The sequence below is a fragment of the Pseudogymnoascus verrucosus genome (assembly GCF_001662655.1).
Source record: "Pseudogymnoascus verrucosus strain UAMH 10579 unplaced genomic scaffold scaffold_65, whole genome shotgun sequence".
NCBI lineage: Eukaryota > Fungi > Ascomycota > Leotiomycetes > Thelebolales > Thelebolaceae > Pseudogymnoascus > Pseudogymnoascus verrucosus.
The window spans coordinates 128,539-155,429 of NW_017263716.1; the positions used below are offsets into that span (position 1 = coordinate 128,539).

Here is a 26,891-nt window from a genome sequence, read left to right on the forward strand (position 1 = left end):
TCGTCAACGCGTACGGAGTGGTCTATCTGTCTCCTGGCAGAGGTCAAAGGTCAATCGTCTCGTCTGTACAGCAACTATTAGCAACTAGATTAACTGTATGTAAGTTGCACCAAAGCGACAGACATATAGCGCAAAGTAGGAAAACGCAGCATTTGGTACTCTAGAAGTATTTAATATACTCTGGTTACAGTAGTAGTTACAGTAGTAGTGTATTGTCTGCCCTGTCCATGCGGGACATGGCTCCATTCCACTTCCCGTCCTCTACAATTACAGTACAGACTAGACTAGTATATCGCGTCTATACTATACTAGTTTTCCAATACTAACACTCCTATACTAGCATTGTCAGCACCGTACTATATAACATAAGTTCAGCTCGGCTGTGTGTATGTGTGTATGTGTGTATGTGTGTATATATACATGATACGTACGTATAGACGACCGCAGCACGTTAAATCCAATCCAATAGGCCAAGTCCACGTCCACGTCGGGTTAGGAAAGTCATATATATACTCGCATTAGGGCATCGTCTAGAATGACGCAGCAATACAGTGTGTACAGTACGAGTGATGAGGGGTCGGGTGGAGTGTAGTAGAATGTCTTGTATAGGAGCTAGAGCAGAGCACTAGAGTAGGTAGAGCATCGGGAGCTAGGAGTCAGGTAACAATAGGACGCTCATGAGAATAATAGCAAGAAGAGTGCTACTCTAATATCAAGGTGCTACTCATGTGACTAACAATCGACTCTTATCTATCTAGTATTCTACCGTAGAGCACCCTAAGTGCATTAGATGTTCTAGTTTCTAGTTCTACCGTTGTTTATTATACGTCGTACCTCGTATGGTGGACCAAATAAAAAACGGCGACTTGTGTGGTACCTCCCCTTGCCAGTACTCTGCTCTAGCTGCCTCTGTTCTCGTACCCTTGTGAGCACAGTCTCGTGCCTACCTCCACCTGAGAATTATTACTTAGCAAGACTCCGTATACTCTATCTAAGATGATAGAATCTCCCTCGCTGGCTCTATTCTACGTAACAGGCGTGATGAAAGGCTATAGTTTGACAGTATAAGGATTATCGTTATCTTCGTTTTATTACGCCCTTCTGTTTGATAAAACGGTACGCCAACACCCACCCGCCTCCCACACCCAAAGTCTGGTCTCGTGATATGATCGTCCCCTCCTTCCCAGAGGTACCTGCCGTTAACTCAATGCCGTTAAGTTAAACAGCTGAGGTGCTGCGGCCCGTATCTTTAGAACAGCCATCCAGCAAGTGACCCCAGATTCTGTCGTAGCGAATCTCAGCCGCCGCCAAGCATTAGCGACGTCTCCCCCTTCACGCCCTGGTATATTCAGCAGCCAGAAGGAAGAAGTCAAGACAGATTGTACTGTGTCGCATTCACTCACATCATCTCATCAGCCCTTCACTCTACCCGACATCTCCACCAACACTTCATTGTATATCGTCTTGTTGCACTGTACACCTGGCCTGTTTTGATTTCATCACCTACACGTCACAACGACCCGGCCGGAGATAATGGTCTGTTGAAGTGCCACCGAGTCCGCGCGCCAGACATCACGGAGGTTTGAACGATGCAGGCACCTCAGCCCTCTCAGCGCTCAATACAACGGAGGTCGCCCGCAGCAGATCCAGGGCCACCTCCAAGCATACCGGCTCGGGCTATGTCTCCTACATCAGTGTCGCAATCCAGGGTTTCCACCACCTCGGCGCGAACAACTGGTACTGGGAGTAGTAGCCGGAGGCAAAATGTAAGATGCGCCCAGCGTCTCTTGGGATGAACTTTGGTGAATTGAACAAATCTAACGTGAATCATGCAGGGCGCCACACATGGGACTAATTCGGGTCCCCCACTGTCACAGATAGAGAAGAGCGTCACCCACCTCCTCGTTGCAACGAAGCAGCTCCTCGAAACATTGACGCGATGGTCCCGGCATGAGGCAACGGATACAAATGTGTCCGATGTTTATGTGAGGCTGGGATATGAGTTCAACATCGCTTGTCGAGCCTTTGCTGCCATCGGCGTGGATACTTCCGACCTTGGAAATGTGCCAGAACTCTTGCGCGAAATTCTGGAGTCGACACTGAGCCAAGAAGCCAGCCCCGAAGGCCTAGACCAATACCTACCAAAGATTCGAGATATCATCATCACTCTACTTCATGGGTTGAAACGCAAGCAACAGAAGCTACGGCAGAAGCAGTCGAAAGAGGTCTCTTCCCAGAATTCCGACACCAACGTCCCGAGAAACACAAGCACGAGCAGTGTTGCGAGTGCGAACACGGGCATTACGACACTCCTGAATGAAGGGATAGATCCAAACTACATGCCGGACGATAGGATGATTGTTGATGGCAAGGTAGTCACAAAGCCAGAAGTCAATCAGGTTCCGCCACGAGGATCATCAATGTCGACGTCCCCGCAGCGTCGTGGGATACCCCAAAGGGGACTTTCATCACGCGGATCCATGTCCTCAGACCAGTCTTCATTGTCAAGCACGACGATGCAAAATATGCCAGTCCTTGCACCATTCTCAGGGGATGAGGCCGCATTGCCTCCCAGGCCTGGCTCCGGAGAACTAACTGTGGATGCATTCCCACCACCACCTCCGCCGCCGCCGCCTCCGAAGCAGAATGCGCTGGCTGCTTTGCAAAGGGGGGGCGATCTTGAACGGAGAGCATCAAGGAGATATTCGGCTTACCATATCTCCAAGCACCTGGGTGCTCAAGCCCCCATGCCGATGCTCCCACCTCAAAACTCCCCTATACCAAATCGCGGCAGAGATCTCCGCGAGACAATGAATGCTGTCCGCGGGCGTGGTTCAACGGTTCACAGTAAACAGCTTTCGACCAGCCCCATGATTAATGAAGAAGCTTCAAACCGAGTACCAAGCCGAATTTCAGAAACTACGGAACCAAGCTCATCTCAAGAAGCCTTAGGTACAAACGCCGATGAGCAAACCTCTGGAGCCAAGGAACCTGAAGATAAAGGTCGGAAAGCCAGTAATGACCTTGATTGGCAAGGTTCCGCAGAAGCAAATCGGATTTCAGGTGCCACTCTACAAGGGCCGCCAACTGATGCTTTACCGGTTTTTGCCACTGGTTTATATGACGCCAAAGAAACCGGTGCGCCTCCCACCCCTGTCACCGCAGCTAGGCAATCACCAACAACCTATACGGGGCCGAGCGAAAATAGAGAATTTGTGCCTGAGCAGTCTCCTCAGCCTGGAAAAGAGCTTACTCTATTTCTGCAATACAAGACAAGGATCAAGAAGTTTGTCATGGCGGATGGCTACAATGATCTGTCCATAGCGCGACTTCAATTGGCATTTATCGAGAAATTTGCATGGAATACGCATAATAACGGGGTGGACTTGCCAGAAATATATATACAGGATCCCGTGTCTGGAGTTAGACACGAGCTTGAAGACCTCGCTGACATCAAGGACCGCTCAGTTCTGGTCCTTAATGTCGAGGCTCTTGATGAGGTTAAACGCCATATTGATGAGGGTTTGGGAGGACTGAGGAAGATGGTGGAGGGGGTAAAGACGGCCATTGATGATCAAAAGGCGACAATGCAAAGGGTATCTGAACGCCAACAAGATGCGGCTAAAGAGATAACCCGCCTTAGCATGGTGGCCCAGACTCCGGTGCCACTCGCAGAACCTTCCGCCAGGGGCATTCCACCACACTCCCCAAAGAACGAGGGCAACAAGGCCGATATCAATGAGCTGCAAAGCCTGCGCAGGAACCTGGCTGTTGTTAGACAAACCTTTTCGTCCTTTCAGGCTAATATGGAGAGTTCAATGTCTGCCATCCGGACAAAGGCCAGCTCTGTGAGCGATGCAGCAATCAGGGCTGCTGTTCCAAACATGAAGAACGATTCTGGTCGTTCCTATGTCAATACTGGAAAGAAGACACTCAACGACGATTCCGATAAACTTGTTGGCCGTGTAGACGATCTGCAAGATATCGTCGAAGACCTACGCAAGGATGTTGTCCTCCGTGGTGTCCGACCCCTCCCACGCCAACTCGAGGGTGTCGCCAAGGATATCTCCATCGCAACACAGGAACTCCGCAAAATGCAAGAATTCCTCAAGCGTGAGCGACCAATCTGGACCAAGATCTGGGAGAAGGAGTTGGAGACAGTGTGCAACGACCGTGAAGAACTCACCATGCAAGAAGATCTGGCGGCCGATCTTCAGGACGACTTAGAGAAGGCAACACAGACTTTCGCACTTGTGGAGCAAGCAACAAAGGAACAGATGAAGGACCTTCCAGGAGGAGCTCCTGGTGGTCGTGTGCCGTTAAAGAGTTTGAATCATGTCACGCTTGCAGACCCTACAGTCGCCAAGGAGGGCGTCTTGGGAGAAGTCCGAGCACTACAACCGAACCATGAGGGTAGGTTGGAAGCGATCGAGCGTGCAGAAAAATTACGACAGAAAGAGCTTGAAGGGCGGAAAGGAGGGGAATTTCAGAAAGAGCTTGGGAACTTTGTAGAGGGAGGGAAACTGAAGAAGGCCGGTGGCTTTGAGGAAGTGGAGAGGGCGCGGAAGGCCAAGGATGAGAAGACACGACGGGAAGTCTGGGAGCGGCAAAACGGAATCACACAAGCCGACGCAGATATAGCTCCCCCACTGCCGCCGATACCATTGGAGGGCGAAGATGAGCTTGGTGTACAAGAGGACCAACCGCCAGTAATATGACGGGCCTATGGTGGCATTGTAAGAGAGCACTTTGGGAAGACTTTAATATTGTTCAAATGGCAGTGCTGCATCTAGACGCGGGATGCAGGTTCTTGGTAATATGATATGTCTTCGATTCTGGATGGGTTTTCCGTTCATTGAGCAAGGCGTTGGGGAGGATTTGCGTGGGTTGGGCTGCGTCCACATCACGAAATTTCAGATCTGTATGATAAAGTATCATTTCCCCTGGCCTCCAGGCCTTTACATAGTGAATAGAAGACTATTTGAATGTGCATTAATGTCGCAGATAGAGTAGAGTCGAGCTTGGTCGAGCAATGCCCAATCACCAGCGCGAACGACGCTAGTGAACCCATACCAAATATTTTAGGGCGGCCTGCATCGTGACGTGGGGTATCGGCAGCCCCTCAAAAGTAGATGTTTCTCCATCGTTTACTCTCCATAACCAACAATCTGCGTAGATCCTTCTCGTCACATTCGTGCAGGTTGCATTCCCGTCGCTGGGCACACTTAACGTCGCATTCAAAGCCACGTACCACACGAGATAAACAGATTCTGCAGGAGCCGCGGAGTGGCAAAATCGATAAAGAGCGCCCCAGGTCTCTTTTATTCATTCATACCTTCCCCAGAATCCAACCTCGTGAACACAACGGCAGGACAGGATTCGTGAAGTAGTTATTTCAGCATTCGCTTCAACTTCATTGCGATAATCAGAATGGCAATGCCACCACATTCCCGCGCAGGGGGGTCGTCAACGGCACAGAGAGGCGCAACTGCCGCGGCGTCGAGCAGCTCACAGACGACGACAATTCACTCACCATCCACACGACAACAACATCCTGTTCTGAGGCTTCGTGGGGCAATGAGGAGTCCTGGAGAGAGGAGCGACAGGAGGATACAGTGGGCAGAGGATGTGATTGACAATGAAGGGCTGGGAAGGAAAAGCAGCAAAGGTATGTCGCCATCCCTTCTCCCCCCTCACTCTTCTCCCATAGCAGATTATCCAGATGTCGCGTGCACAAACAATATCTAACAACAATACAGTCTGCTGCATCTACCACCCTCCAAAAGCCTCAATCGACGATTCCTCCGATGAGAGCTCTGACTCCTCCTCATCCGACTCAGACAGCGACGACGGAGGCGCCCGCCCTGCCGGCGGCAAGAGGCGCACCAACGCTCGACACAAGCATAACCACGACCACGACCCCAGCGGGGAGTGTCACCATAACGGGAAGACAAAGAAGTCGCGGAGGTCACACAGTCCGAATGCGTACGAGAAGATTCCAAAGCCGAAAGAGAGCGGGCCAGCCTAGATGTGAAAAATTGTTTGTCAATGAAGTTTTATGAGCGACGTTTTGTATGAAGTTGGGGGCACTGGATAAGGCGTATGGATGGGGGATAGCGTGGCGATGTGTACATACTTACGCTGTATGGAGTGATTATCTCGGATCTGATTGGAATGCTATACAGATAGCTTACATATATGGCAATTATCGATTCTCGGTGAACTCAGGAACTTGATCATCAGCATTATGAAGGTCGAATTGCAATAGTCACGAGTGTTGATGCAGAATCAGTATCCTGTGGGGCTTCAATTGCTTCATATTCATACACCCACTACCCACATTTAAGGGCCCTTTGCCAGCGCCTGATCATACAGAATGCTCCCTGACTAAACCGTCCAAACAACAAAACCCCCATCCATCCGTCCATTCCATGTGTTCGCCTAGATACCACGCATATATGACCCTTCCCATAGTTACCGTACGCCATAGTCGCTGCATAACCCGTCCAGGTCAAACACCCCGCAGAGTAAAAAACAATCCCACCCTATGCACCAACGCCAGGTACTGCAACTTTCATCCTCCCTCCTACCAAACCACGTCTGTTCCTCCCAGTACGCCCTCGTCCGAGCCAGTTCAGCTTCAATGCCTTACACAGACGATCCATCTTATCCTGCGCCACTTCATCCTCTACCAAAGCCGTACTATATCCTCTTGCTCTTCCGCCAGTTCCAGTGTTTGTAGGCGTTGCCTGTTTCTGTACCTTGACCTCGCTACCATCTCCTGCAATGATGCCCACTGCAGCGAGAACACTCATGCATTGCAGCATCCTACCTACTGTCTCGGTAACGTGCTTGGAATCTTCTGCATTAACTTCTCTCTGACTTGTCGTTGCACCTATCGTGCTTCCTGATGAGCCCAAACCGCTACCTGAGAGCATAGGGCTGGGTGCAAACGGTCTCATGGACTGTGCATATACGGCTTCTCGTTGGTCACTGCCGAAGCTAACATTGCTGACACCGCGGCTTCGTGCGCCTACGCTGTCACTGCCTGCCCCACTGCCGTTCAATAGTGTTGTGGATTGCGAGCCGAACGACGAGAAGGCAGGGTCAAGAGACATTGCAGTCCCTGGCCGGACATCTGGCGGAGAGGTGGACAGTGAGGATGGGAGTATTGGTGACTGCGAATACGACGCCTGGGAAGGGAAGTTGATACTCTCCAAGCTCAGTCGAGAGAATAGTGTCTGCAGAATCTCGAAGCGCGGAAGAATCACTACGTCTCTATAGGTGGTGAGAACCAGGCGACGGATAGAGAGCAGAAAATGTGCCGGTACTGGCGTCGGGTTGCTGCCGCCGTGGGATAGACTTGATATCGGCAAGGCCCCCCAGAACTCCCTAGCAGCTGTTTTGCTCATCAAGGGCCCGCATCCTTCAAACTCGAGATCAAGGGGTAGAAAGACTGATTGTAGGTTAGGGAGTACAGACGTGAAAACGAAGAGCCACATTTCGACAAGGCGCGGGATTAATCGATCGTCAGTAGTTGCACGTAGTGTGGCATCGATAGATAGGAATCCTGTGGCGAGCAGATCGCGGATATCATCTATAATAAGATTCGGGGCTCGCTTCACGATGCAGCGTTGAATATGTATTCTGCATTGAATAGGTTAGACATGATCCAGAAGGTAGTAAGGATCACTTACGAGACAAGTCGATTGAAATCCTCGACTGGTAGTTTCAAGTCCTCTCCTTGGAATACAGCAAATATCTTGCTTTTCAAAAGTGGCCACGCATCATCAGGGCCCATATTATTCAGCCCATACCTGGCCAAGTCTGGTATATCTCCCCCATATATGCTGGCCGGGTAGGCCGATGGTGGCAACCCTGCATAAGGCAACAACGCGGCTGTAGAACTCATAGACGACGCGCCAACCCAGTCGCTGGTGGCTTCGCTCTCCCTTAACGCGGACTCCTGAAAGCTGTGGTTGGCTGCGCTCTTTTCTTCTCTTTTCTTTTCACGTAGGGCACGGCCACCATGGCGGAGGTCGAGGCCACTCATTGACTTGCTAAAACTCGTCGCTGTTGGACCCGGGCTAGGGGGGAGGTTGAAATTGTAAAAGCTGCTCGGCGCGTTCGGGTCTACAGGCCGCGAATTTGAGTTCGCAGATGATAATGGCAGGTGGTGGTCATCCTTCCCACTTAGCTTCTGTTTTTGTCGTGACAGAAAGTGGTGGTGCTTCTTTTCCTTTCCTGGCTCCTTCTCGGCCACAGAGGTGTCGATAGGGCGAATAGTAGCACTGCTAGAGTTTGCAAGACTGTATATACTACTCGCGCCACTCATATTGGAATCCGCCAGGCTGTGAGTACTCATGTTGCCTCTCTGGGGCTGATGGGTGCCGAAACCCAACTTGCTCGGACTGCCCATCTGCTTATCCTTGCTCTCTTTCTCCTTCCCAAGTCCACTTAACTTCCCCGGTCGCGAAAAGAGCTTAACTTTGCTTTTTTCTGCCTTTGCTGGCTTCTCAGGCTCCTTAAATTGTTGCTGTTGCTGTTGTTGCATAGACTCAACAGTCGCAAGGTTCGGGCTTGTCTGCGGGCTCCTTGCAAACACCACATTTGCGGCTGTCGTGGCCGCATTCACAGTGCCACCAAGAAGGCCATTGCGATACACCTGCCCGCCATGGACAACTCCTTGCCCGGCCGGAGGTGCACCAAAGCCATTCTGACGCTCCCCAGATGCCTCCGTCAAACTCAACAGCGGTGGACTCACAGGCCCACGTGATGGTCGCCTTTGTCCGCCGTATACATTCTCTACCGGTAGGGTCTGGCTGCGCCTCCGCTGGTGGTTCTGATGCTGCATAGCAGCTTGGGCGGCGATCTGGCTTGCGCTCAGAGCCTGTTGCGGAGACTGGGCAGGATCCATTATGGCGGAGCTGCCACCAGGATTGGGGCTGGGAATAGAGATTGTTGGTATGGTGGGTTCAAAGAAGCCCTGAGTATGTGCGTGTTTCCGTTGGTGCACGCGAACTTCGCCCGTTGATGGGATGTGTGGTTGTCGTGGTGAAGACTCGGAATGAAATGGCGGAACCGGTGGCTGTATAACTAAATTGGATTCCCGGTAGGGGTAGCTCAGATTGCCCGCCTTTGAAATCGGACTTTGGAATGAAGTGTCGTGAAAGGCGTAAGACTGGGTCGGAGGCCACTCGGGCGATGCATCCTGAGGATTGTCCGCGCTGTATGTAGAACGCCCAGTTGCTGGCGAGGCGAGCTCCAAATCAGTAGATTCTACTCTACGGATTTGTTGGCGCGTTTGCTGTGACGAGAGAGAGAGCGAGGATGAGGTTGTCATGGGATTGAAAGCTCCAGGTACTCGCTGGCCTGTGCTTGATGAGGCTGACGGTTGCATTATGCGCGTTGTCTCGGACGGACATGGGCATGGGTTGGAAGGACGAGATAGTGGGGTAGTAGTGCTAGGCCACTACGAGACAGTATTTGACATCAGCATAGTCGAGTATAGCGGATGCTGAAAGTATAAAGAATCAGCTCTTTAGATGTTATCGTCGGCGACATAGAATATGAAGCAAGGGAAGGGAAGGGTGGCGCAAGGAGAATTCAACCAACGGATGTGTACAAACAAACCACAGAGGTTCTTGGATCTTGGATCTTAGTCCTTACTTAGTTCTTGGTTCTGGGACATGGTTCGAGTCGGAGTAATCGGGCCAACTACAGCGAAGAGTTAAGTACCCCACTACCCACCAGCCCACTTTACTCGACTCTGTGTAGTAAATACAGTAAATGCAGTAAATACACCCCTCATTTGTAACAACAGCTTCCGACGACACCAACATAAATGTACGATATACATACATACAGCTGTTAATATTCTCAGACAACCTTCACAGACAAGCAGCTCGCAATGGCAGACTCATCCCAGACCCTTCGTGCCACTTATAACTCTCCAACAAACCCGACCTTCTCACACACCGCCGAAATACCGTTCTCAACCTCAAATACCACCTCCGAACGCACCGGTTACCTCTCTGCCCTCCGAAGTGAAACCAGCAAACTGCAAGACCTGATCAATGCAGAGCTGACGGCCCGAATGGAGAATGATAAGGCTCAGCAAGCCTCTGACTTGGCTGCATCGGCCAGGAAGGGCGTAGTTGACGAGATCGCAGAAGAGGAGAACTACGGCGAGGAAGTCATGGAGGAGGATTAAAAGCAGTTCACTCCGTCTCATGCATACGCATACTTGTCTTCAATTCGGCATGGCATTATCTCTGCTCTTGCTCGGCGATTCACTATATACCCTATACAATAACGCACCGCGTCATGAAACTGTTCTATTGAGGCCGCGCGCAGCACTTCCTCCATTCCTCTTCAAAGAACCCAGCCCGCCGTCAGGGTTCACACCCCGTTGCACCGCACGCTTCGAGCAAGCATAATGAACAACCGTGTTGTCCGGCAGCACAGAGACAACACTGCGACCCAGGCGCTTGTGACACACCCCGCACACCCGTTCTTCACCAACAACAACATGACGGTTTCTACCACTGCCAGTTCCGACTGCATTGAAAGAACCACTCGAGTCTGCTCTTCCACCGCTCTCGTCATCCTCTCCCAGGAGAAGACATGCTTGAGCCCTGACCACCTCGGATTTCCTCAGGCCAGTGACAACTCGTGCCTCGTTTACAACCGAATTCGCAGCACGTATCCGACCACAGAAGTAGCTTTCCAAATCTTTAACCAGAAGGTTGGCGGGGATTAATGTTAATGTGTTTGATGCGGGAAGCCTCGAGCCATGCTTGGAAAGGAGATCAAGCGCTGGCACCCAGTTTGGCTCTTGGGGTGGTGGAGGTGTGAGATACAGTGATAGGAGGGTATGGTATATTGATGGCGAGGAGTCGGTGGAATTTGACGTCGATTCAAGACGGTTGGTAGATGAGTCGGAAGATTCAGACTGGAGGTAAACAGAATTACAGTAACTAAACGTATCGAATGAGATTAGTTATTAAAGGGAGGGAAGGAGTCAATCACATACTTTTCAGCCTTTTCGAAATCCTTTATTTTAAATACGTAGATCTCCAAAGCTTGCTTGTGCTGCTCCATGCTGCTGAGAACTACAGCTTGGGCCTCGTAGAAGTCAGGGTCTGCTTTTTAATTAGTACCATGTTTGAATTATGCTCGTGGTTACGTACCATCGCGGGGTATTGATCCAAATGCCTTCAAAGGAGAGTACTGTTTACTCAAACGTAAGAAGGCAAGACACTGCTGCATTAGAGTCTTCCAGCTCTCGGAATCTCTGTCCTTTCGACTTGACAACCCCTGTATGTACGCATTGGCGAGCCGGTTGTGAAAGCTTGGTGTGAGGTCATTGAGTTCATTGATCACATGCTCCAGATACTTTACAACGAGGCTGGTATCAATACCTTCCAGGAAATCCACGACTTTATCTCGCGGCAAGGTCTCCGCATTCTCGGTATCCGCAAGAAAGACCTCCATTCCGAGATCCGGGTCAGTTCGTAGCGGCCATTCGGCAAACTCAAGGATGAGATCAATTGCATCGGGCTGCAAATTCTGGAGGTATCCAACAGTCCTTTGAGGCCCTTGAAGAGTAGGACCCGGTTCTTCTGATGTTTCGGCCTCCCCGAACCTCTTTAGAAGTTCTAGAGCCTCTCGGTGTAGTTTTTTTCCGTGGAAGAAGTCCACAAGGTCGTTGTAGCGGTTATTTTCAAGTAATTTCTCATTAACCACATCCGGTTCACAAAAGTTGGGCAGACGAAATAGTGACCCAGCGAGAGAAGGCTGGACGAGCATATATGATCTGAAAAGAGTCGTATCCACCAGCTTGGCAGTCTCAATCAGTTTCTGCTCGATCTCGGTGTCTTCTGAGGAAGAAGGGGACACAAGTAGAGACTCGAATGCCGCCTTAGAAGTCCCATTCTGAGCACTGGCTGGATGGATTTTCAATCCCCCGCCCCCCGGTTCAATAAATCGTTGTAGACGGGTTCGAGTATCGACCAGGAACGCGTTGAGCTCACGGACAGCAGATACCAAATCCTTCCCTTCCAGTGGGCCATCTTCTGCTTGCTTGGTCTTAACGCTTGCAGTTTCGCTACTGTCAGAGTCGCCCTTTTGGCCAGGCTTAAGGGACGTTATTGATGCGGTGTCGGAGGGAGTTTTTTTGTGCTGTTTCATAAAACTATTAACAAAGCCTTTCATGGGTGATCCCACGGTTGATAGATCTGCTGCTTGGTCGTCTTGACCTTTACCATCCTCATCGTGGTCACCCTCGCCTTCAGGCTCCTCAGGATCAGGGATAGTAGACAGGCTCCCGGCGATGACTTTGGGATACAGCCGAATGACTCTTTCTGGGGGCGCAGATACTTCTGTAAAGAGTCCAAGGGCAGCACGATATTTTCGTTGGTCAAATAGGAGCTGCGCCTTCTGCATTTTTATCTCTCGTAAACGTCCCTCTTTATCTTGTAGGAGAGCATCCTCCAGAGTGTCCAGAATCGTAATCGCTTCATCATATTGGCCGCCGTCAACCAACTCAGTGATTTGAGAATCGTAATCCGTAGCTTCCATTCTCCAGATGCATCGTTCACTGGCCACATGGAACCCTTTGCCAGCATGTGAAAGGCTTACTGTTGGCGGGGGAAAGTGCAATATACTCGCGCTCTGCAAACTCACTTGCTGGAGGACCGATAGGGTCTCGGGGTTTCGTATTTCAAGGACCCCCTTTAATGCCGGCTGTAGCGACAGCAAATACGGATAGGAATATCCTATTGACTCTGGCGCTTGCTGCCACGGGATTTGCCTCTTTTCAAGTGGCTTTCCGGATGTATCTGTAAATAAGGAGTTGATATCCTTGGCCAACAATATTTCACCATCTCTAAGGCGAGTGATGAGAGGTTTGGGCGTGTATCCGCCGAGGCCCATGTATCCCATACTGGTCGACCCAACACCCCCGAATCGGCCAACATCAGAGGCTCCGGGGCCACCGATAGCTCCCGGTCCCACAATGTCTTCGATTTCCTGGCTAAGGATATCAACAATTACGTATCCAGTGTTCATACCACATATTATTTTTGTCGCAGATGCCCAACTCAGTGTACGAATAGAGGCAGCAAGAGTGATCTCGACAATGTCTGGCGACAGCTCCGATTCGTGCCATGACCATACGAGGAGTCGCCGTTTCACAGCAACACCTAGTCTAGATATGATCTCAGGTATTCCGGTGGTGGTATCCTTCACGATATTTGACGTGATCGCGAAGGTTGTGGCGTTCTTAGTCTTCGGAAGTTGCTCCTGAAGCTCATATGTTTTCAGGTCGTGGATGGAGACGACGTAGTTCGAAAGGGAAATAAGTATGTTGGCCTCTTTAATTCTTGACAACTGCTCAATTGCCCTTGGTGAGAACTTCTCCAGCTCACGAAGGAGGTCTACCGGTTTTGCGGTCGAGGGCGCCGTAGGCTCCCCCGAACTGGGTCCCTCTCCATTGTGGTTTTGGACGTCGACTGTAGGCTCGTTCACCCGATATATTCGAAGGCTGCCGGTACTTAGTCCAACTATTAACCTGTCACCTATCGATATGTTAGTAACATATAGATATGGGGGGGGTTATCAGGTAGTCCCAACCATATGCGAGTATGGATTCGATTTTCGACTTATCTCGTGCCTTGAGCTCGACTATAGGCCGAGCTATAAAGGCGGATAGCATGGCGTTATGCCAGCCTTTAGACACTTGATATAGACGCCCAGCAGCACGATCATCGAAAGTATACGGTTATTGTTGCTGTATCATGGTGAGTATGTTTCTGTTTGTTTATGGCGAGGCGCAAAGGTACACTCCTTATCGTTGGGAAGCTCCAATGACGTTGCCGAGGCGAATGGGACGCTGGCGAGACCCGCCATACGCTAACCAGGATTAATCCTAATTAAGCTCTATCACCCTGTGCCAACACCTGGTTTCACCGAGACTTGAACAATATTAAACTGGCTATCGATCATAGCCTTCGGGCGTTCTTTTTGAATTTATCAGGTTTTCCCGCCTCGATAACATTACTTCTCATATCCTTTGCACATAAGTATCCGCGTTTTAAGAATATTACTACAAGACAAGCTGAATCGATGTGTGTTTTCATTTAGGTTGAGATACCAGACCAACTCGTTGAAATACGTTAGAGCGAGCCAAACTAAAAGCTGCTCTTGCCAGGCTCAAAGTAGACAATTATCAAAAGCAAACAAATATCACGAGATGGAGTGTCAAACTCATAAACAATCAGATGGTATAAAGGTGCCTAATCTCGAGTCAATCGCTTATGGTCAGATCTAAACCATGTTAACAGTGATGTTGCCACGCTACTAATCCATAATTATTGCGATGAGAGCGATGGGATATCTGCGCGTGTTCTCTCTTCGACCTGGCCCAAGTCCAGATGCAACCGATTATCCTTTCCATTTCCGCCAACGCCAGCTGTCTTGCCCAAGCCCATAGCAGCCCTAATCGGTGATATACAAACAATATAAGCGCCAAGTAGCCACACCATCGCCATCCGTCTGAGCCAACCCAAACAAACAGAGACCAAATAAAACGCCTGTGCCGCACCTGTATATCAATCATTTGCCACATCTCCGCCCGCAATCTCTAACAATGAGCCGCTACTGCCCATGAAGCTATTGCTATCCGCGCTCTGACTTCGCCCGCACATCATGCAGGTCCCCCTTTTTGTCTCTTTCCACCAATCCGAGGACTGGGTTTAACCTTGCTGCCAGTATTTGCTACCTGGCCTTGAGTTTGACCCCCGGCCTGACCCACACCCCCTTGTTTTCCTGCCGCAGCGCCATTAATATGACTCATCTCCTCACTGGGCCTCCTGCGTTTGTTGCTGGTATTCGGACTTGTATTTGCAGATACCCCACTGCTACTTCCTTGCTGGGACTGCTGTAATGCCATTGCTGTAGGCTGCATATTCCCGGACCCCATGTTCATATTTTGCATTGGGTTTGTACCATCCGGTAGCGAAATCTGAGCCGCCGCTGGGCTCGATAGTGTAAATGCGTTTAAAGATGGGGTCCTTGATCCCGGAGGGAGGGTAGATGGGTTTAGGGAAGCAGCTTGCGAGACGTGCGCAACGTATTGATCAAGGGCAGAGTAAGGAGCAAGAGACGAATGTTGATGCGAATAGGAGAAGAGGGGGTTCATCTGACCCATGACTTCTGCCAACTGCTTACTCTTAGTACATGGTTGTAAACGCGAATGACATCGACTTACCTCGAGGAAGCGGAAGACACTGGGTGTGATGCCCATATTCAATTTAACTTTTGAATCCGGGATATCTATGTCTGGCGGTTGACTGGGTGGTGATTTCAACGGCCTTGCTTTCCCCTTCTTGTTAATTTCTGGAGATTGTTTACCATCAGCTGGCGCATTTATTTTTTGCCAGTCTTTCTGCCATTCGTGGAGTGGCCGTGCTGCATCGACTACCTTGGTTCGTGGGAGGTATTCTTCGTGGTTGTTGGTTTCAAACTCTAATAGTTCAATCATCTGGTTGGCATCGAACTGAGCCTTCAGCTTTCCATTGGCAACCAACTAGATTTGATTAGACCCATAGGAACACCGAATTCAACCCGATTTGTTTGCACTTACTTGTGAGCCGTTCTCGAACCAATAAATGAAACTCGACTTCTCACTCGAGATATAATTGCAGTGATTTGGGAGCTCCTTTTCGGTCCCCTTTTCCATAATCAACTGCATATTCTTCACCCCACTCTCAAAATGTGTACAAAAGTACCTCGCCAGCGCTGGAAAAGTGATCTCATACTGCTTCGTAGTTTGCTCGTCGACAATCCACACTGAATGGCGCAACACCCCTATAGGAGAGAAAAAAGTCTCCACAAAGTTGGTCCAGTAACTGAGATCGCTCTGTTGTTTAGTTGCCTGCGCGTTCAGTTTAATAAGTTGATTAAGTTCAATATATGGTTGGTTTCCACTTACCACAAACTGGCTGAGGTGATCGCCGAATTGCATCAGTCTCAGTAGGCATTGGCCTTTTAGCATTTGATTCCGTGGTCGAGCTTGCATCATTGCCGCCGCCGCTGCTGCCTGTTGCTGCTGCTGTTGTTGTTGCTGCTGTTGCTGTTGTTGCTGCTGCTGCAGCTGCAGCTGCTGAGGTGGAGGTTGCTGCTGCTGTGTCGGAGGCTGCTGCTGCTGCTGTTGTTGCTGAGGTTGAGGCCCCTGTTGATTCTGCGGGGCTGGGGTTTGAGGTTGCTGGGCTGCTGCTGCGGCTGCGGCTGCGGCTGCGGCTTGTTGTTGCTGCTGATGCTGTTGCTGCTGCTGCTGCTGGTGTTGTTGTTGCTGGTGTTGTTGTTGCTGGTGCTGCTGTTGCTGCTGGTGTTGTTGTTGCTGGTGTGCATGTTGCTGCTGCTGAGCTGCGGCTATTTGGAGACTTTGAAGTTGCTGGGGGTTCATTTGGCTAGGTTGGCCTTGACCTCCGTTGTGAGCCCCCGAGTTTTGCAACTGCTGCATGGCTAGGAGCTGCTATAGCACGAATTCATGTTAGCTGTTGCGCTTAATTTTTTCGCAGTATGTAAAAGAACAGGTTACATGCCTGGTGCTGTTGGTGCTGCTGCACTTGGGCCTGCTGTTGTTCCAAGGCTTGCGCCTGTTGCTGTTGTTGCTGAAGGTGTTGAGGGAGCGGAACCGGTTGCATCCCTCTCGGGACAGCCTGGCGCATTGCAGCAAATTGCGCAGCATTTAAGCCAGGGCTCATCCCGTTCACCATATTCATTGGCATGCCGCTATTATACTGCTGGGCCATCATCGCGTTTCGGGCGGCTTGCGCCTGGCGCGCTTGGTTCTGCTGCTGGAGAAGGTGTTGTTGTGCCATTTGCTGCATTTGCGGGGTGGCAACTGTGACGCACATTAGCTTGACAGTCTTTCTCTGCGGTGACTTGTAAGGGAGTCGCGGTGTCTGGAAATCAAAGGGTAGACGTACAGGCCATCTGCGGCTGTTGTTGTTGCTGTTGATACATGGCTTGGCTTGGTGTTAAATGCTGTAAAGCGTGCGCATTCGGTCCACCAGGACCATTGACCCCCGGAGACATACCAGACATCATTGTCCCTGGTTGACTGACTTGTGGAACTCCTGGCCCAGAAACACCCATATGGAAGGCTTGTTGAGGCATTCCAGGACCCGGTGGACCGCCTTGCTGGGTGTGCACTCCGGCCATCTGATGCCCCTGTGCAACTCCTGGATGCTGTGGCAATCCAGTCGGATGTGGAGAGTACGATTGCGCGACGCTCGTCATCATTGTGGTTCCCACTGCGCGCCCGTGAACGGAGACCCTCTTGATGTCCTGAAGGCGATCCGACGATGCGAATAGATTGTCTCACGTGACATGTGGCTGGAGTGGTAAGTGGCTCCAGGCACGTCCTAGTGATTTTTAAGCGAGTTTTGATGGGACCAAATATAAATCGTCCTTGCCGCAGATAATTTTTCTTTCTACTACCACAACCAATTCTGTTCAGCATCATCCAGTACCATAACTGGAACTGGTGTCAAGCATGTGAGGCTATCCAATCGTCGTCTGAGCTACGGGTATGTGATCTTTTTATACCTCGCCCTTCCCTTTTTCCTTATGATCTGGAATGATGAGAGCAATATTATATTGTCTTCTTTCCCAGAATTAATCGACCATGATTAAAACATTGGGTCTTCCAGACATGGTTGACCTGCTACTTGCCAGTACATTCTGTCTGACCCAGATCAACAATTCATCTGCAATTGTTCAACCATATCATCTTGCTTGGGCTTACCAGGTAACTAACTTGGAAACAGTACAGTATTTTTTCTATTGCGAATCCAAACTTGCTACGACCCTAGAGCAATTTTTTACAAAATTCCTTCGAATATATCCAATCGGGGTTCTATACCCTTCTTGAGGTTGCCTGTACCTCGATGCGGTTGCTCTCGAATTCCATAATGGACGCAAAAGGTTAGTGATACGAAGTTTTATTCTGTTATATTCCCTACCATGTCATGATGAAAACCGTACCACATTCGCAGTTTCTACTCGAGCTTCATTTGAACCTATTTCGAAGCAGATGAGGGGCATTTCTTCCTTGGATGTCTGAACATGAACAACATAACCATTGTTTCAAAAAGTGTCTAGATGGATCAGTTTCACTAACAGCACACTAGGCTTCTCGCTCTATTTGCAGTATTTTCACTGTTGGTTCATCTGCCACAGTGACGAAGCTCCATTCGAATACAGGTAGGAAATTTCTTTGGGTCTCGCCTTCATTGTAGAATTCACTTGCCAAACACTCTGGCCCTTACCTCCTTTCCTTCGTGGATCGGTTCAACCTATGGTATAGGCCTATTTTTGCGTGCAAGAAGACCAATGCACAGATTACTCACCGCGACGTCCAGCCTTCGTGGCAAAATGGGCGTAGAGGTCCTTTCATACTATTGCCAACATGCCTTTTTTATCCTGCAAATTGCTATATCGGTTTCTCGACTGGAAACGTGAAGCAAGTTGTAGAATTATTAGATTATCAACATATTTACAATATTTTAATTGAATCTACTCTGAAGTTATCACTATATAAGCTGTACAATACTATTTATTGGCTTTGGCATTGAAATGATACATCCTTCCTCCCTTGCTTCTAAATATCACCATTGGTATTTCCCTCTCCCATGCTAGTCAGTCCGCTGACTAGTCCCAGCATTCGTCTCCCAAGCAGATCGTCTTCGCTTGCCAAGCTGACTGAACTCTTCTTGCGTGTCAATCTTCCCCTGTCTCTGCCTGTCCTCCTGCCCCTCGTTGCGCCCTCATCCGATACCCCGCCCAAGGTCTCCTGAAGAAGGCGTTCCTTTAGTTCTTGCTCGGCCCTTAATCTCGCAGTCAATGGCATCCTCATTTCCAAGGCTTCGTCGCCAGAGGATTCGGTGCGATTATGGTGATAGTTCGCGCTATTCCCTTTACCATACTTAGAATTTTCGCTCTGACGGCGCAAGCTCGTCGCTTTAATGCCAGAACCCAGTGTGCTAGATGTGGTGGCTTTCATTTTGTCGTTTGCATCGGAATGCTCAAAGAGCTCATCAATCCAGCGCGCGCAACGGAAGATGTGATTCCAACCCTCGGGGAAGGCGGCGGCAAATTGCATAAAGCCATGTGAAATGCCGGGTATCAAGGCCACCTCTACCACGTCCCTGTCGTCGAATTCCTTTGCTAAATGCTCGCCCCTCTCCTTTTCCTTCTCGTAGGCTTCGGCCTTGGCTTTCCGCAGCCGGCCTGCGAATATTACGGTGTCGTCGACCAAAGGATCCCGCTCGCCGGTGAGGAAGTATGTTTTTGGAAATCGAGCGAGTAGCGCTGGTGGAGCAAGGATGGGAGAAAGGTAATAGTCATCGGCGAACGACGGCCTGTTGTGCGGGCCAACGTAAAGCAATATCATGGATCTCATTGTCGCGGGGTCGAGGATACGGTCATTGATATAGGATATCATAGACGTAATCGCGAGACTGGTGCCTGGTGTCGGTGTGGCTGTTGGCGGCACTGCAGGTTCATTGGTGGAATTGGGATGTTCGGAGAGTGAAGCAGGGCCTGGAGTCGATCTAGGACGCACTTTAGGAGATAGAGCTGTAAAATCTTCGCCCTCAGAGTGATGGGGAGTTCCGGCAAGATGATTATATTGCATGCTCTTCAGTCGCAGCATGTCCCGATTTGTCTTTCGCATTCGACGGTCTTTGAAGAGAGACATATGTTCCTCGCTCATCCAATTGACAATATTGAAATCCAAACCCGGATATATCAGAACGAGGCCCTCGGGCATTGGCAGCGGAACTTCACTATCTGAGGAAGTCGATAAAGAGTGCTCGATAATTTTGAGTACTGTTCCTGTCGCAAGGTTCCCTCCAGCGCTGTCGCCGCAAATAACGATTTTTGGCATCACATCTCCAGACAAGCCGACAAGTCTACCACGGCTAGCTATGATCGCGCGATAGACATCGAAACATTCGTTAAGCGCATAAGGATACGGATACTCCGGTGCCTTTTTATAATCCAAACTGAGTACTGGCAAGCCGGTTTTGCCAGCCCATGCAATTAGTTTATCATCATGGGCTCGTGGATCCATTGCGACAAACCCGCCACCAGGAACGTCAAGGACAATCTTGGTTTGGTTCTTGAGTGCACTCAGAGGCCCATCGAAATATAGCCATGCCTGCACTGGTTCCCCTCCGGGTCGTGGTATGCGTATCGCACGCGGTGGGTACTTCATAAGTCGTGGGCGTAACAATGCCGAGACAAATTTGAGATATGGTGTATTGCCCTTGTTCCAGCTCACCCTGAGATGATCCAGTGTCAACATCCCTCTCACTTTCCTTACTTTCTCGTCGGCTCTCTCTGCCGCTATCAGGTAGTATAATGAGAAGATGATGCTTGACAAGTCCCGTAGCCATTTCCTGCGGATGCGCATGGCAGTCCAGAACCCAGCATCGAGGGCGGTCGTCACCCATGTCGCGCGGAAGTAAGAGCGAGTATAGAGGTTTGCAAGCGGCTCGGGGCATTCGAGATCGAGGAGAGAGTCGAAATTGCGGGCAATGTACAGGTAAAGCAGCGTGATCATTACTGTTTGCCACGGGGTGAAAAGGCCAGAGCATGCCCTCGAGATCTTGCGGAGTTTCGGAGGTCCATGCTTGTTTCCTCTTTCACGGTATTAGTATAGGAATAGAAACGGGGGGTTGAGGCTCGAGGACTTACTTGGCGAGATAGAAAGACCAGAAAGAAACGACTGCAAGCACATGGAATTTGCGAAACTGCACTGACGGCCGGCCAAGGACGTGGTCAAAACGATGAGGTCAGCTTGGGGGTTCTTAACTTTGCTTGTGAAGCTGGAGCATGCATACCAATCATACTGGCGAGCAGCTCTCAATGAGGACGGCCAGCAGTTGTGCCTGGTTCTGTAGCTATACGTGGCAAAAGGAGGGAAAGAAAAGAAGTTATTCCCTGCCCTGGCCGTAGGTTGACCTTGCAATTATTCCATCACAAAGGACTTCCCATATCACAGCAGAGCATTTACTTTTTTGTAGAGCCAGACAAGACAGTTGGAAGGTTAGGCGGTGGGCATGTGCATGAGTAGTGATGGCACTACTGAGGAGGATAGCACTACTGAATATATGTTTATACTAGAGAACTGTATGGTGGTCTACAGTAAACTACGCTTTCGTTCCTTAGTTAAACGGTAGTAGGCGGGTGGTTGGCAGTGGGGTCGTCATGGGACTGAGTTATAAGTAAGTTTGCATGTGATTGAGGACGGTTTCAAGCTTGGGACTAAGATCAGAGTGGAATAGATTGGTTTATCTACTCCACCTCGTACCTTGCCCTTCACCGTTCATCATTTTGTGGGGTTTCGACCCCATAGCACGTGACCGCCTGTCCAAAAATACAGTTCAGCCTCGCCAACGACCCGTCATCGCTACCCTAGCTTCCTTCCACCAGTCGAGTTAAGAAAGTTCACACAACACCTCAGTCGCACCACACTGGGCCAACGCTTGAATATGGCAGACACACCACCAACGACATCATCCCCAGGGGGAACCCCTCCCTCCAGCGCTTCCGAACAAGCTCGCATTCGCCGAGAACGTCGTGAGGCTAAAATAAAAGCTGGAGGGACGTCGAGGTTAAACAAAATCACAGGGCTGGGTGGTGGCTTACAACGAGGTTCGTTCGCAATCATACTGGCAGTATTCAGCGCAGCGTTCTATTTCTAACTGTGGCGACAGATGTAAAGCCTGCGGCTGCAGCACCCCAAGCAGCATCCGTCTCTCACGCGGACCCGGACGAAGTTGACATTAGCGAGCACTTTTACGAACCACCGCTGAATATCCGCTCCCAAAATGCTACGCCAAACCCCAACCGTCCATATCCCGGCCTGTCATCGGACCCAAGTCAGTTGGACGACCAGGCTCTTAGAGCCATGATGCTCGGCTTCCCCCCGCCTAACGGGAGTCCTCAGCCCCAATCCAACCCATTTGGTGGACCACCGAACCCGTTCGCGGCAATGGGCAACCCTGATGGCACCGGTGATCCGGCCAATGATCCAATGATGGCTATGCTGCAACAGATGATGGGAGGTGCGGGAGGTGAGCCGGGAGCTATGCCATCTTTCCCTGGCCTGCCACCGATGGGGTTTCCGGGGAGCGACGCCAATGGACCACCAGCGGTAAAGACATCCGCTTATATATGGCGCATCGTGCACGCCATTTTTGCCTTGGGATTTGGCATATGCATCGCCTTCAATTCAAAATTTGGCACCGAAACCCAACGTAGGTACGGTAGTGAGGTGGTAGATCTGAGAGCATTTTACGTGTTCGCGACGGTGGAAGCGATACTACAGGGCACTCGGTTTATCTTTGACAGAGGACAAGACAGCCAAACTGGGATTATAGGGACGGTTTTACGGTTCTTGCCCCAGCCATTTGGAGGATATCTTCGGATGTTTATGAACTACCGAAGTATCTGGACTACGACAAGTGCCGATGCCATGGTTGTGGTGTTTGTTCTCGTGGCTGCTAACCATTGGAGAATCTCCAACGAAGATGGTAGCGAGCTTTTTGGCAGCACTCATGGCATCAATTAGCCTAAAAAACTTAGTTAATAAAGCTCATTGAGTTCATTTGATGACATGTTTCTATGCTTGACGCACGCTGTATTCACATCACAATCTATCGTTTTGCCGTTAGAGAATATTAGTTAATATGCCAGCTAAGTTGCCAACTTGTAACGTACCTCAATTCGGGCAATTAAATTGTGCTTATATATGTGATTTGAAGGCGTTACATTTATGACTCTGTTGTAGGAGGCATTTCAGATATCTCGAAACAGTTCACCGACAATATAAATATTTTCGAAAATTTAGTAACAACTGTGATATTTATCGTCTCATATTTCGTATACTAACGTAAGTCATGGCCTAACCGATGGTATGGCCTAACCGACATAGTGGGTTTACCACCCCATTAAACCAGTCGACTACGCAAAGTTGAAACTCACGTGATCTAGACTTTAACTCTTCATAGCTTCTACAATATAGCTTATAAGGTCTAGCCTATTTATTCTAATATTCTTTATATACATATACATTAACGTAAGTCGTGGCCATACCGGCTCAATGGCCATACCGGCTTTTAGTACCTTTACATACAAGTTTGTATGTAATGATACTTACACTTACAAAAAATCAGAATATTATAACTCCTTTAATAAAAATGCTAGAGTATGTCCCTCTTATATATAGAAACTTTAAACTATTATATACTATATATAAAAACGCTAATAGCACTAGCTTCTTTTTGCATAAGCTATTAAAGATTTTAACTTTTATTATATAAAAATTTAGTATAACAAATCTAAAACTGTTAATAACTTCCTTATAACACTAGCTTATATGCTAGTGTTTTTAATTATAAGGTATAGGTATATAAAGACTCTTAATATAAGAAGGTTAAGTCCTACTATTTTTATTACAAAAGTTATTAGGAATTCAATTGTAGGTCATGTAATGTAAATCTAACTAACTTTTAGTGGGGTTGGCAAATGAGCCGGTATGGCCATTGAGCCGGTATAGCCACGACTTACGTTAGACTTAAAAATGCTAGCTTATAAGCTAAACTTATGAGAGAGTTATAAGCAATTTAACATTTACTATATAAATATTTTGTATGGTAAATCTTTAAACCTTTAATTACTTTTGTAAAAGGACGCTAGAGCTACTAGCATTTTCGCATATAATAGATGGTGATATATATTTCCTATCTATAAAAAGGATAAACCCTAGTAATTTTATTAAAGGCGTTATTAATTAATTGAAATTTTGAAAATTAAGTATTCTTGCATACAAAGTTAGCTGTAAAGGTACTTACAGTCGGTTAGGCCATACCATCGGTTAGGCCATGACTTACGTTATCTATCTACCTATTAATTGTTAGAAGGGATCATAGTTTTAATTTTTAGGAAAACATCTAAATTACCGCCTAATTTAGGAAAACATCTTAATTGCCACCTACTATATATATACACTTAACATATACACGGCGCCTTAACGTAAGTCGTGGCGTAACGGGACGGATGGCGTAACGGGACGCTTTCCTAGAGTTATACCCCACCAAAGTAAGTGTAGTTATTTACTACACCCTATTAACCACCTAAAATCAATTATGGTGCGTCAAAAAAGTCAAAAATCAAAGGAATTAGAAGCTTTATTAGCTGAAGCTATCCTAAGCATCTAAAATAAGAAGTATAAGTTGTTATATGAGGCTGCTAAGGCCTTAGGGTTAAGCCGCAATACTGTTAGTAAGTGCGTTAGCCAACAACGGCCTTCAAGGCAAGAAGCGCGTCAAAAACAGCAACTATTGTCTAAAAATCAAGAGCGTACCTTATTAAAATGGATAAAGGAGCTTACAAATAGTAGCTATGCACCTAGCCATCGAATCCTACAAGAGGTTGCAGATGAAGTCTAGTTAAATAAGTGTTGCGTTTTTTAGCCTTAACAACAACATATACAACAACACCAATAACAACAACCTCAAACTTAACAACTACAACTACAAATACCTCCTAAGTTACCTCTTAGGCAGGATTAGGTTCCGCGATTTATTTAAAGGTATCCTAACTTACATGTTAAGTTAGGACGTAAAGTTGAGGCACAGAGGATGAATAGGGTAACAAAAGAGGTGTTGAAGGGGTGGTTTGACACGTATAAGAGCCTTATAACAGAGCAAAAAATCGAAAACTACAACACCTATAATATAGATGAAACTGGATTTTTAATTAGAACTATGCAATCTATACAAATTATAGTTGACTCTACGCTCTGTATACGTTTTCAGGCTTATCCTAGCCAATAGGAATAGGTGTCTACTATTGAATGCATCTATATAGACAGAACAACTATTAAACCTCTTATTATCTTTAAAGGACAGAATATACTACAAAGCTAGATTCTAAAGGAAGTTATACAAAAATGGCACTTCTCTGTAAACACAAAAGGGTAGACAAGCAATCTTTATAGATTAGAGTAGTTAAAACGCGTTTTTAAGCCCTCTATAAGAGCAAAAGCAACACAAAACAGACAACTATAGCAACAGCTCCTAATTTGTAATAGCTACAATAGCCATATAAGTAGAAGCTTTATATTACACTATATTTAAAATCGAATATCGCTCCTTATAATACCTCCTTATACATCTTATGTTCTATAGCTACTTAATATTTCGATTTTTAGGCCCTTAAAGCAACACCTTACAACTGCTCTCTTACACCTAAATGAGGCACAACTCCTACGAATACAAAAAGCAGAGTGGCTAGAAGTATATATTAACGTAAGTCATGGCGTAACGGGACGGATGGCGTAACGGGACGCTTTCCTAGAGCTGTACCCTACCAAAGTGAGAGTGGTTATGTACTATACTCTATTAACTGCCTAGAATCAATTATGGTGCGTCAAAAAACTCAAAAATCAAAGGAATTAGAAGCTTTATTAGCTGAAGCTATCCTAGGCATCTAAAATAAGAAGTATAAGTCGTCATATGAGGCTGCTAAGGCCTTAGGGTTAAGCCGTAATACTGTCAGTAAGCGCGTTAGCCAACAACGGCCTTCAAGGCAAGAAGCGCGTCAAAAACAGCAACTGTTATCTAAAAATCAAGAGCGTACCTTATTAAAATGGATAAAGGAGCTTACAAATAGTGGCTACGCACCTAGCCATCGAATCCTACGAGAGGTTGCAGATGAAGTCCGGTCAAATAAGTGTCGCGTTTTTCAGCCTCAACAACAACACCTACAACAACAACCACAAACTCAACAACTACAACCTCAAATTCCTAACTTACCTCTTGGGCAAGAGTGGGTTCCACGATTCATTCAAAGGCATCCTAACTTACGTGTTAAGTTAGGACGTAGAGTTGAGGCACAAAGGATGAATGGGGTCACAAAGCAGGTGTTAAAGGGGTGGTTTGACGCGTATAAGAGCCTTATAACAGAGCTAAAAATCGAAACACACAATACTTATAACATGGACGAGACTGGATTTTCAATTGGAACTATGCAATCTACACGAATTATAGTCGACTCTACGCTCCGTACGCGATTTCAAGCACATCCTGGCCGACAGGAATGGGTGTCTGCTGTTGAATGTATCTGTATGGACGGAACAGCTATCGACCCCCTTATTATCTTTAAAGGACAGAATATCCTACAAAGCTGGATTCCGAAGGAGGTTATACAAAAATGGCACTTCTCTGCAAATACAAAAGGATGGACAAGCAATCTTCATGGATTAGAGTGGCTAAAACGCGTTTTTGAGCCCTCTACAAGAGCAAAAGCAACACAAAATGGAAAACTACAACAAAGGCTCCTTATTTGCGACGGCCACGATAGCCATATAAGTGGAAGCTTTATATCACACTGCATTCAAAATCGAATATCGCTCCTTATAATACCTCCTCATACATCTCATGTTCTACAGCCACTTGATATTTCGATTTTTGGGCCCTTAAAGCAACATCTTACAACTGCTCTCTCACACCTAAATGAGGCGCAACTCCTACGTATACAGAAGTCAGAATGGATGGATGCATATATTACTGCAAGAGCAGCTGCTTTTTCAACTTCAAATATCAATTCTGCTTGGAGAGGGAGTGGGCTACAGCCATTCCAGCCGCAAACAGTCATTCGAGCAGCTACGCTTCCTACTACAGACGTTGTAGTAGAACGGCCACATACTCCTACAGAGTATGATATTTTTGAGAAGGTATTCTTAAACAGCAGTCCACCTGATTTTCAAACACTTCACAAAGCAAATACAGTTCTGTCTACTACAATAAGTC

General features: G+C 48.0%; 8 protein-coding genes across 8 annotated transcripts; 4 read left to right on the forward strand and 4 right to left on the reverse strand.

Annotated features, from left to right (window-relative positions):
- The first annotated feature begins 1,025 nt into the window (after nucleotides 1-1,025).
- BUD6 (Bud site selection protein 6) lies at nucleotides 1,026-4,990 on the forward strand. The gene is made up of 3 exons (XM_018278960.2): nucleotides 1,026-1,116; nucleotides 1,219-1,766; nucleotides 1,836-4,990. Exons 2-3 carry the CDS (start codon nucleotides 1,590-1,592, stop codon nucleotides 4,716-4,718), a joined length of 3,060 nt encoding a protein of 1,019 aa, XP_018126018.1. The 5' UTR covers nucleotides 1,026-1,116; nucleotides 1,219-1,589; the 3' UTR covers nucleotides 4,719-4,990.
- A 132-nt stretch (nucleotides 4,991-5,122) lies between these two features.
- On the forward strand, nucleotides 5,123-6,383 carry VE01_09548 (uncharacterized protein). Its single transcript, XM_018278961.2, has 2 exons — nucleotides 5,123-5,668; nucleotides 5,760-6,383. The coding sequence occupies exons 1-2, from the start codon at nucleotides 5,431-5,433 to the stop codon at nucleotides 6,026-6,028; spliced, it is 507 nt and encodes a 168-aa protein (XP_018126025.1). The 5' UTR covers nucleotides 5,123-5,430; the 3' UTR covers nucleotides 6,029-6,383.
- Nucleotides 6,309-9,851, reverse strand: VE01_09549 (uncharacterized protein). The gene is made up of 2 exons (XM_018278962.2): nucleotides 7,698-9,851; nucleotides 6,309-7,647 (listed from the first exon to the last, which is right to left on the reverse strand). Exons 1-2 carry the CDS (start codon nucleotides 9,398-9,400, stop codon nucleotides 6,546-6,548), a joined length of 2,805 nt encoding a protein of 934 aa, XP_018126024.1. The 5' UTR covers nucleotides 9,401-9,851; the 3' UTR covers nucleotides 6,309-6,545.
- A 59-nt stretch (nucleotides 9,852-9,910) lies between these two features.
- Nucleotides 9,911-10,213, forward strand: VE01_09550 (uncharacterized protein; the record flags this gene model as incomplete). The annotated part of the gene is made up of 1 exon (XM_018278963.1): nucleotides 9,911-10,213. One exon carries the CDS (start codon nucleotides 9,911-9,913, stop codon nucleotides 10,211-10,213), a length of 303 nt encoding a protein of 100 aa, XP_018125984.1.
- Nucleotides 10,214-10,223: 10 nt separating this feature from the next.
- Nucleotides 10,224-14,009, reverse strand: VAM6 (Vacuolar morphogenesis protein 6). The gene is made up of 4 exons (XM_018278964.2): nucleotides 13,636-14,009; nucleotides 11,193-13,580; nucleotides 11,036-11,144; nucleotides 10,224-10,979 (listed from the first exon to the last, which is right to left on the reverse strand). Exons 1-4 carry the CDS (start codon nucleotides 13,715-13,717, stop codon nucleotides 10,325-10,327), a joined length of 3,234 nt encoding a protein of 1,077 aa, XP_018125985.1. The 5' UTR covers nucleotides 13,718-14,009; the 3' UTR covers nucleotides 10,224-10,324.
- A 124-nt stretch (nucleotides 14,010-14,133) lies between these two features.
- VE01_09552 (uncharacterized protein) lies at nucleotides 14,134-17,441 on the reverse strand. Its single transcript, XM_059464076.1, has 6 exons — nucleotides 16,995-17,441; nucleotides 16,608-16,909; nucleotides 15,995-16,537; nucleotides 15,647-15,937; nucleotides 15,272-15,589; nucleotides 14,134-15,223 (listed from the first exon to the last, which is right to left on the reverse strand). The coding sequence occupies exons 1-6, from the start codon at nucleotides 17,308-17,310 to the stop codon at nucleotides 14,708-14,710; spliced, it is 2,286 nt and encodes a 761-aa protein (XP_059319303.1). The 5' UTR covers nucleotides 17,311-17,441; the 3' UTR covers nucleotides 14,134-14,707.
- A 1,229-nt stretch (nucleotides 17,442-18,670) lies between these two features.
- Nucleotides 18,671-20,922, reverse strand: VE01_09553 (uncharacterized protein; the record flags this gene model as incomplete). Its single annotated transcript, XM_018278966.1, has 3 exons — nucleotides 18,671-20,714; nucleotides 20,770-20,830; nucleotides 20,916-20,922. The coding sequence occupies 3 exons, from the start codon at nucleotides 20,920-20,922 to the stop codon at nucleotides 18,671-18,673; spliced, it is 2,112 nt and encodes a 703-aa protein (XP_018125986.1).
- A 159-nt stretch (nucleotides 20,923-21,081) lies between these two features.
- VE01_09554 (uncharacterized protein) lies at nucleotides 21,082-22,808 on the forward strand. Its single transcript, XM_018278967.2, has 3 exons — nucleotides 21,082-21,299; nucleotides 21,360-21,729; nucleotides 21,792-22,808. The coding sequence occupies exons 2-3, from the start codon at nucleotides 21,567-21,569 to the stop codon at nucleotides 22,646-22,648; spliced, it is 1,020 nt and encodes a 339-aa protein (XP_018125987.1). The 5' UTR covers nucleotides 21,082-21,299; nucleotides 21,360-21,566; the 3' UTR covers nucleotides 22,649-22,808.
- The last annotated feature ends 4,083 nt before the right edge of the window (nucleotides 22,809-26,891 follow it).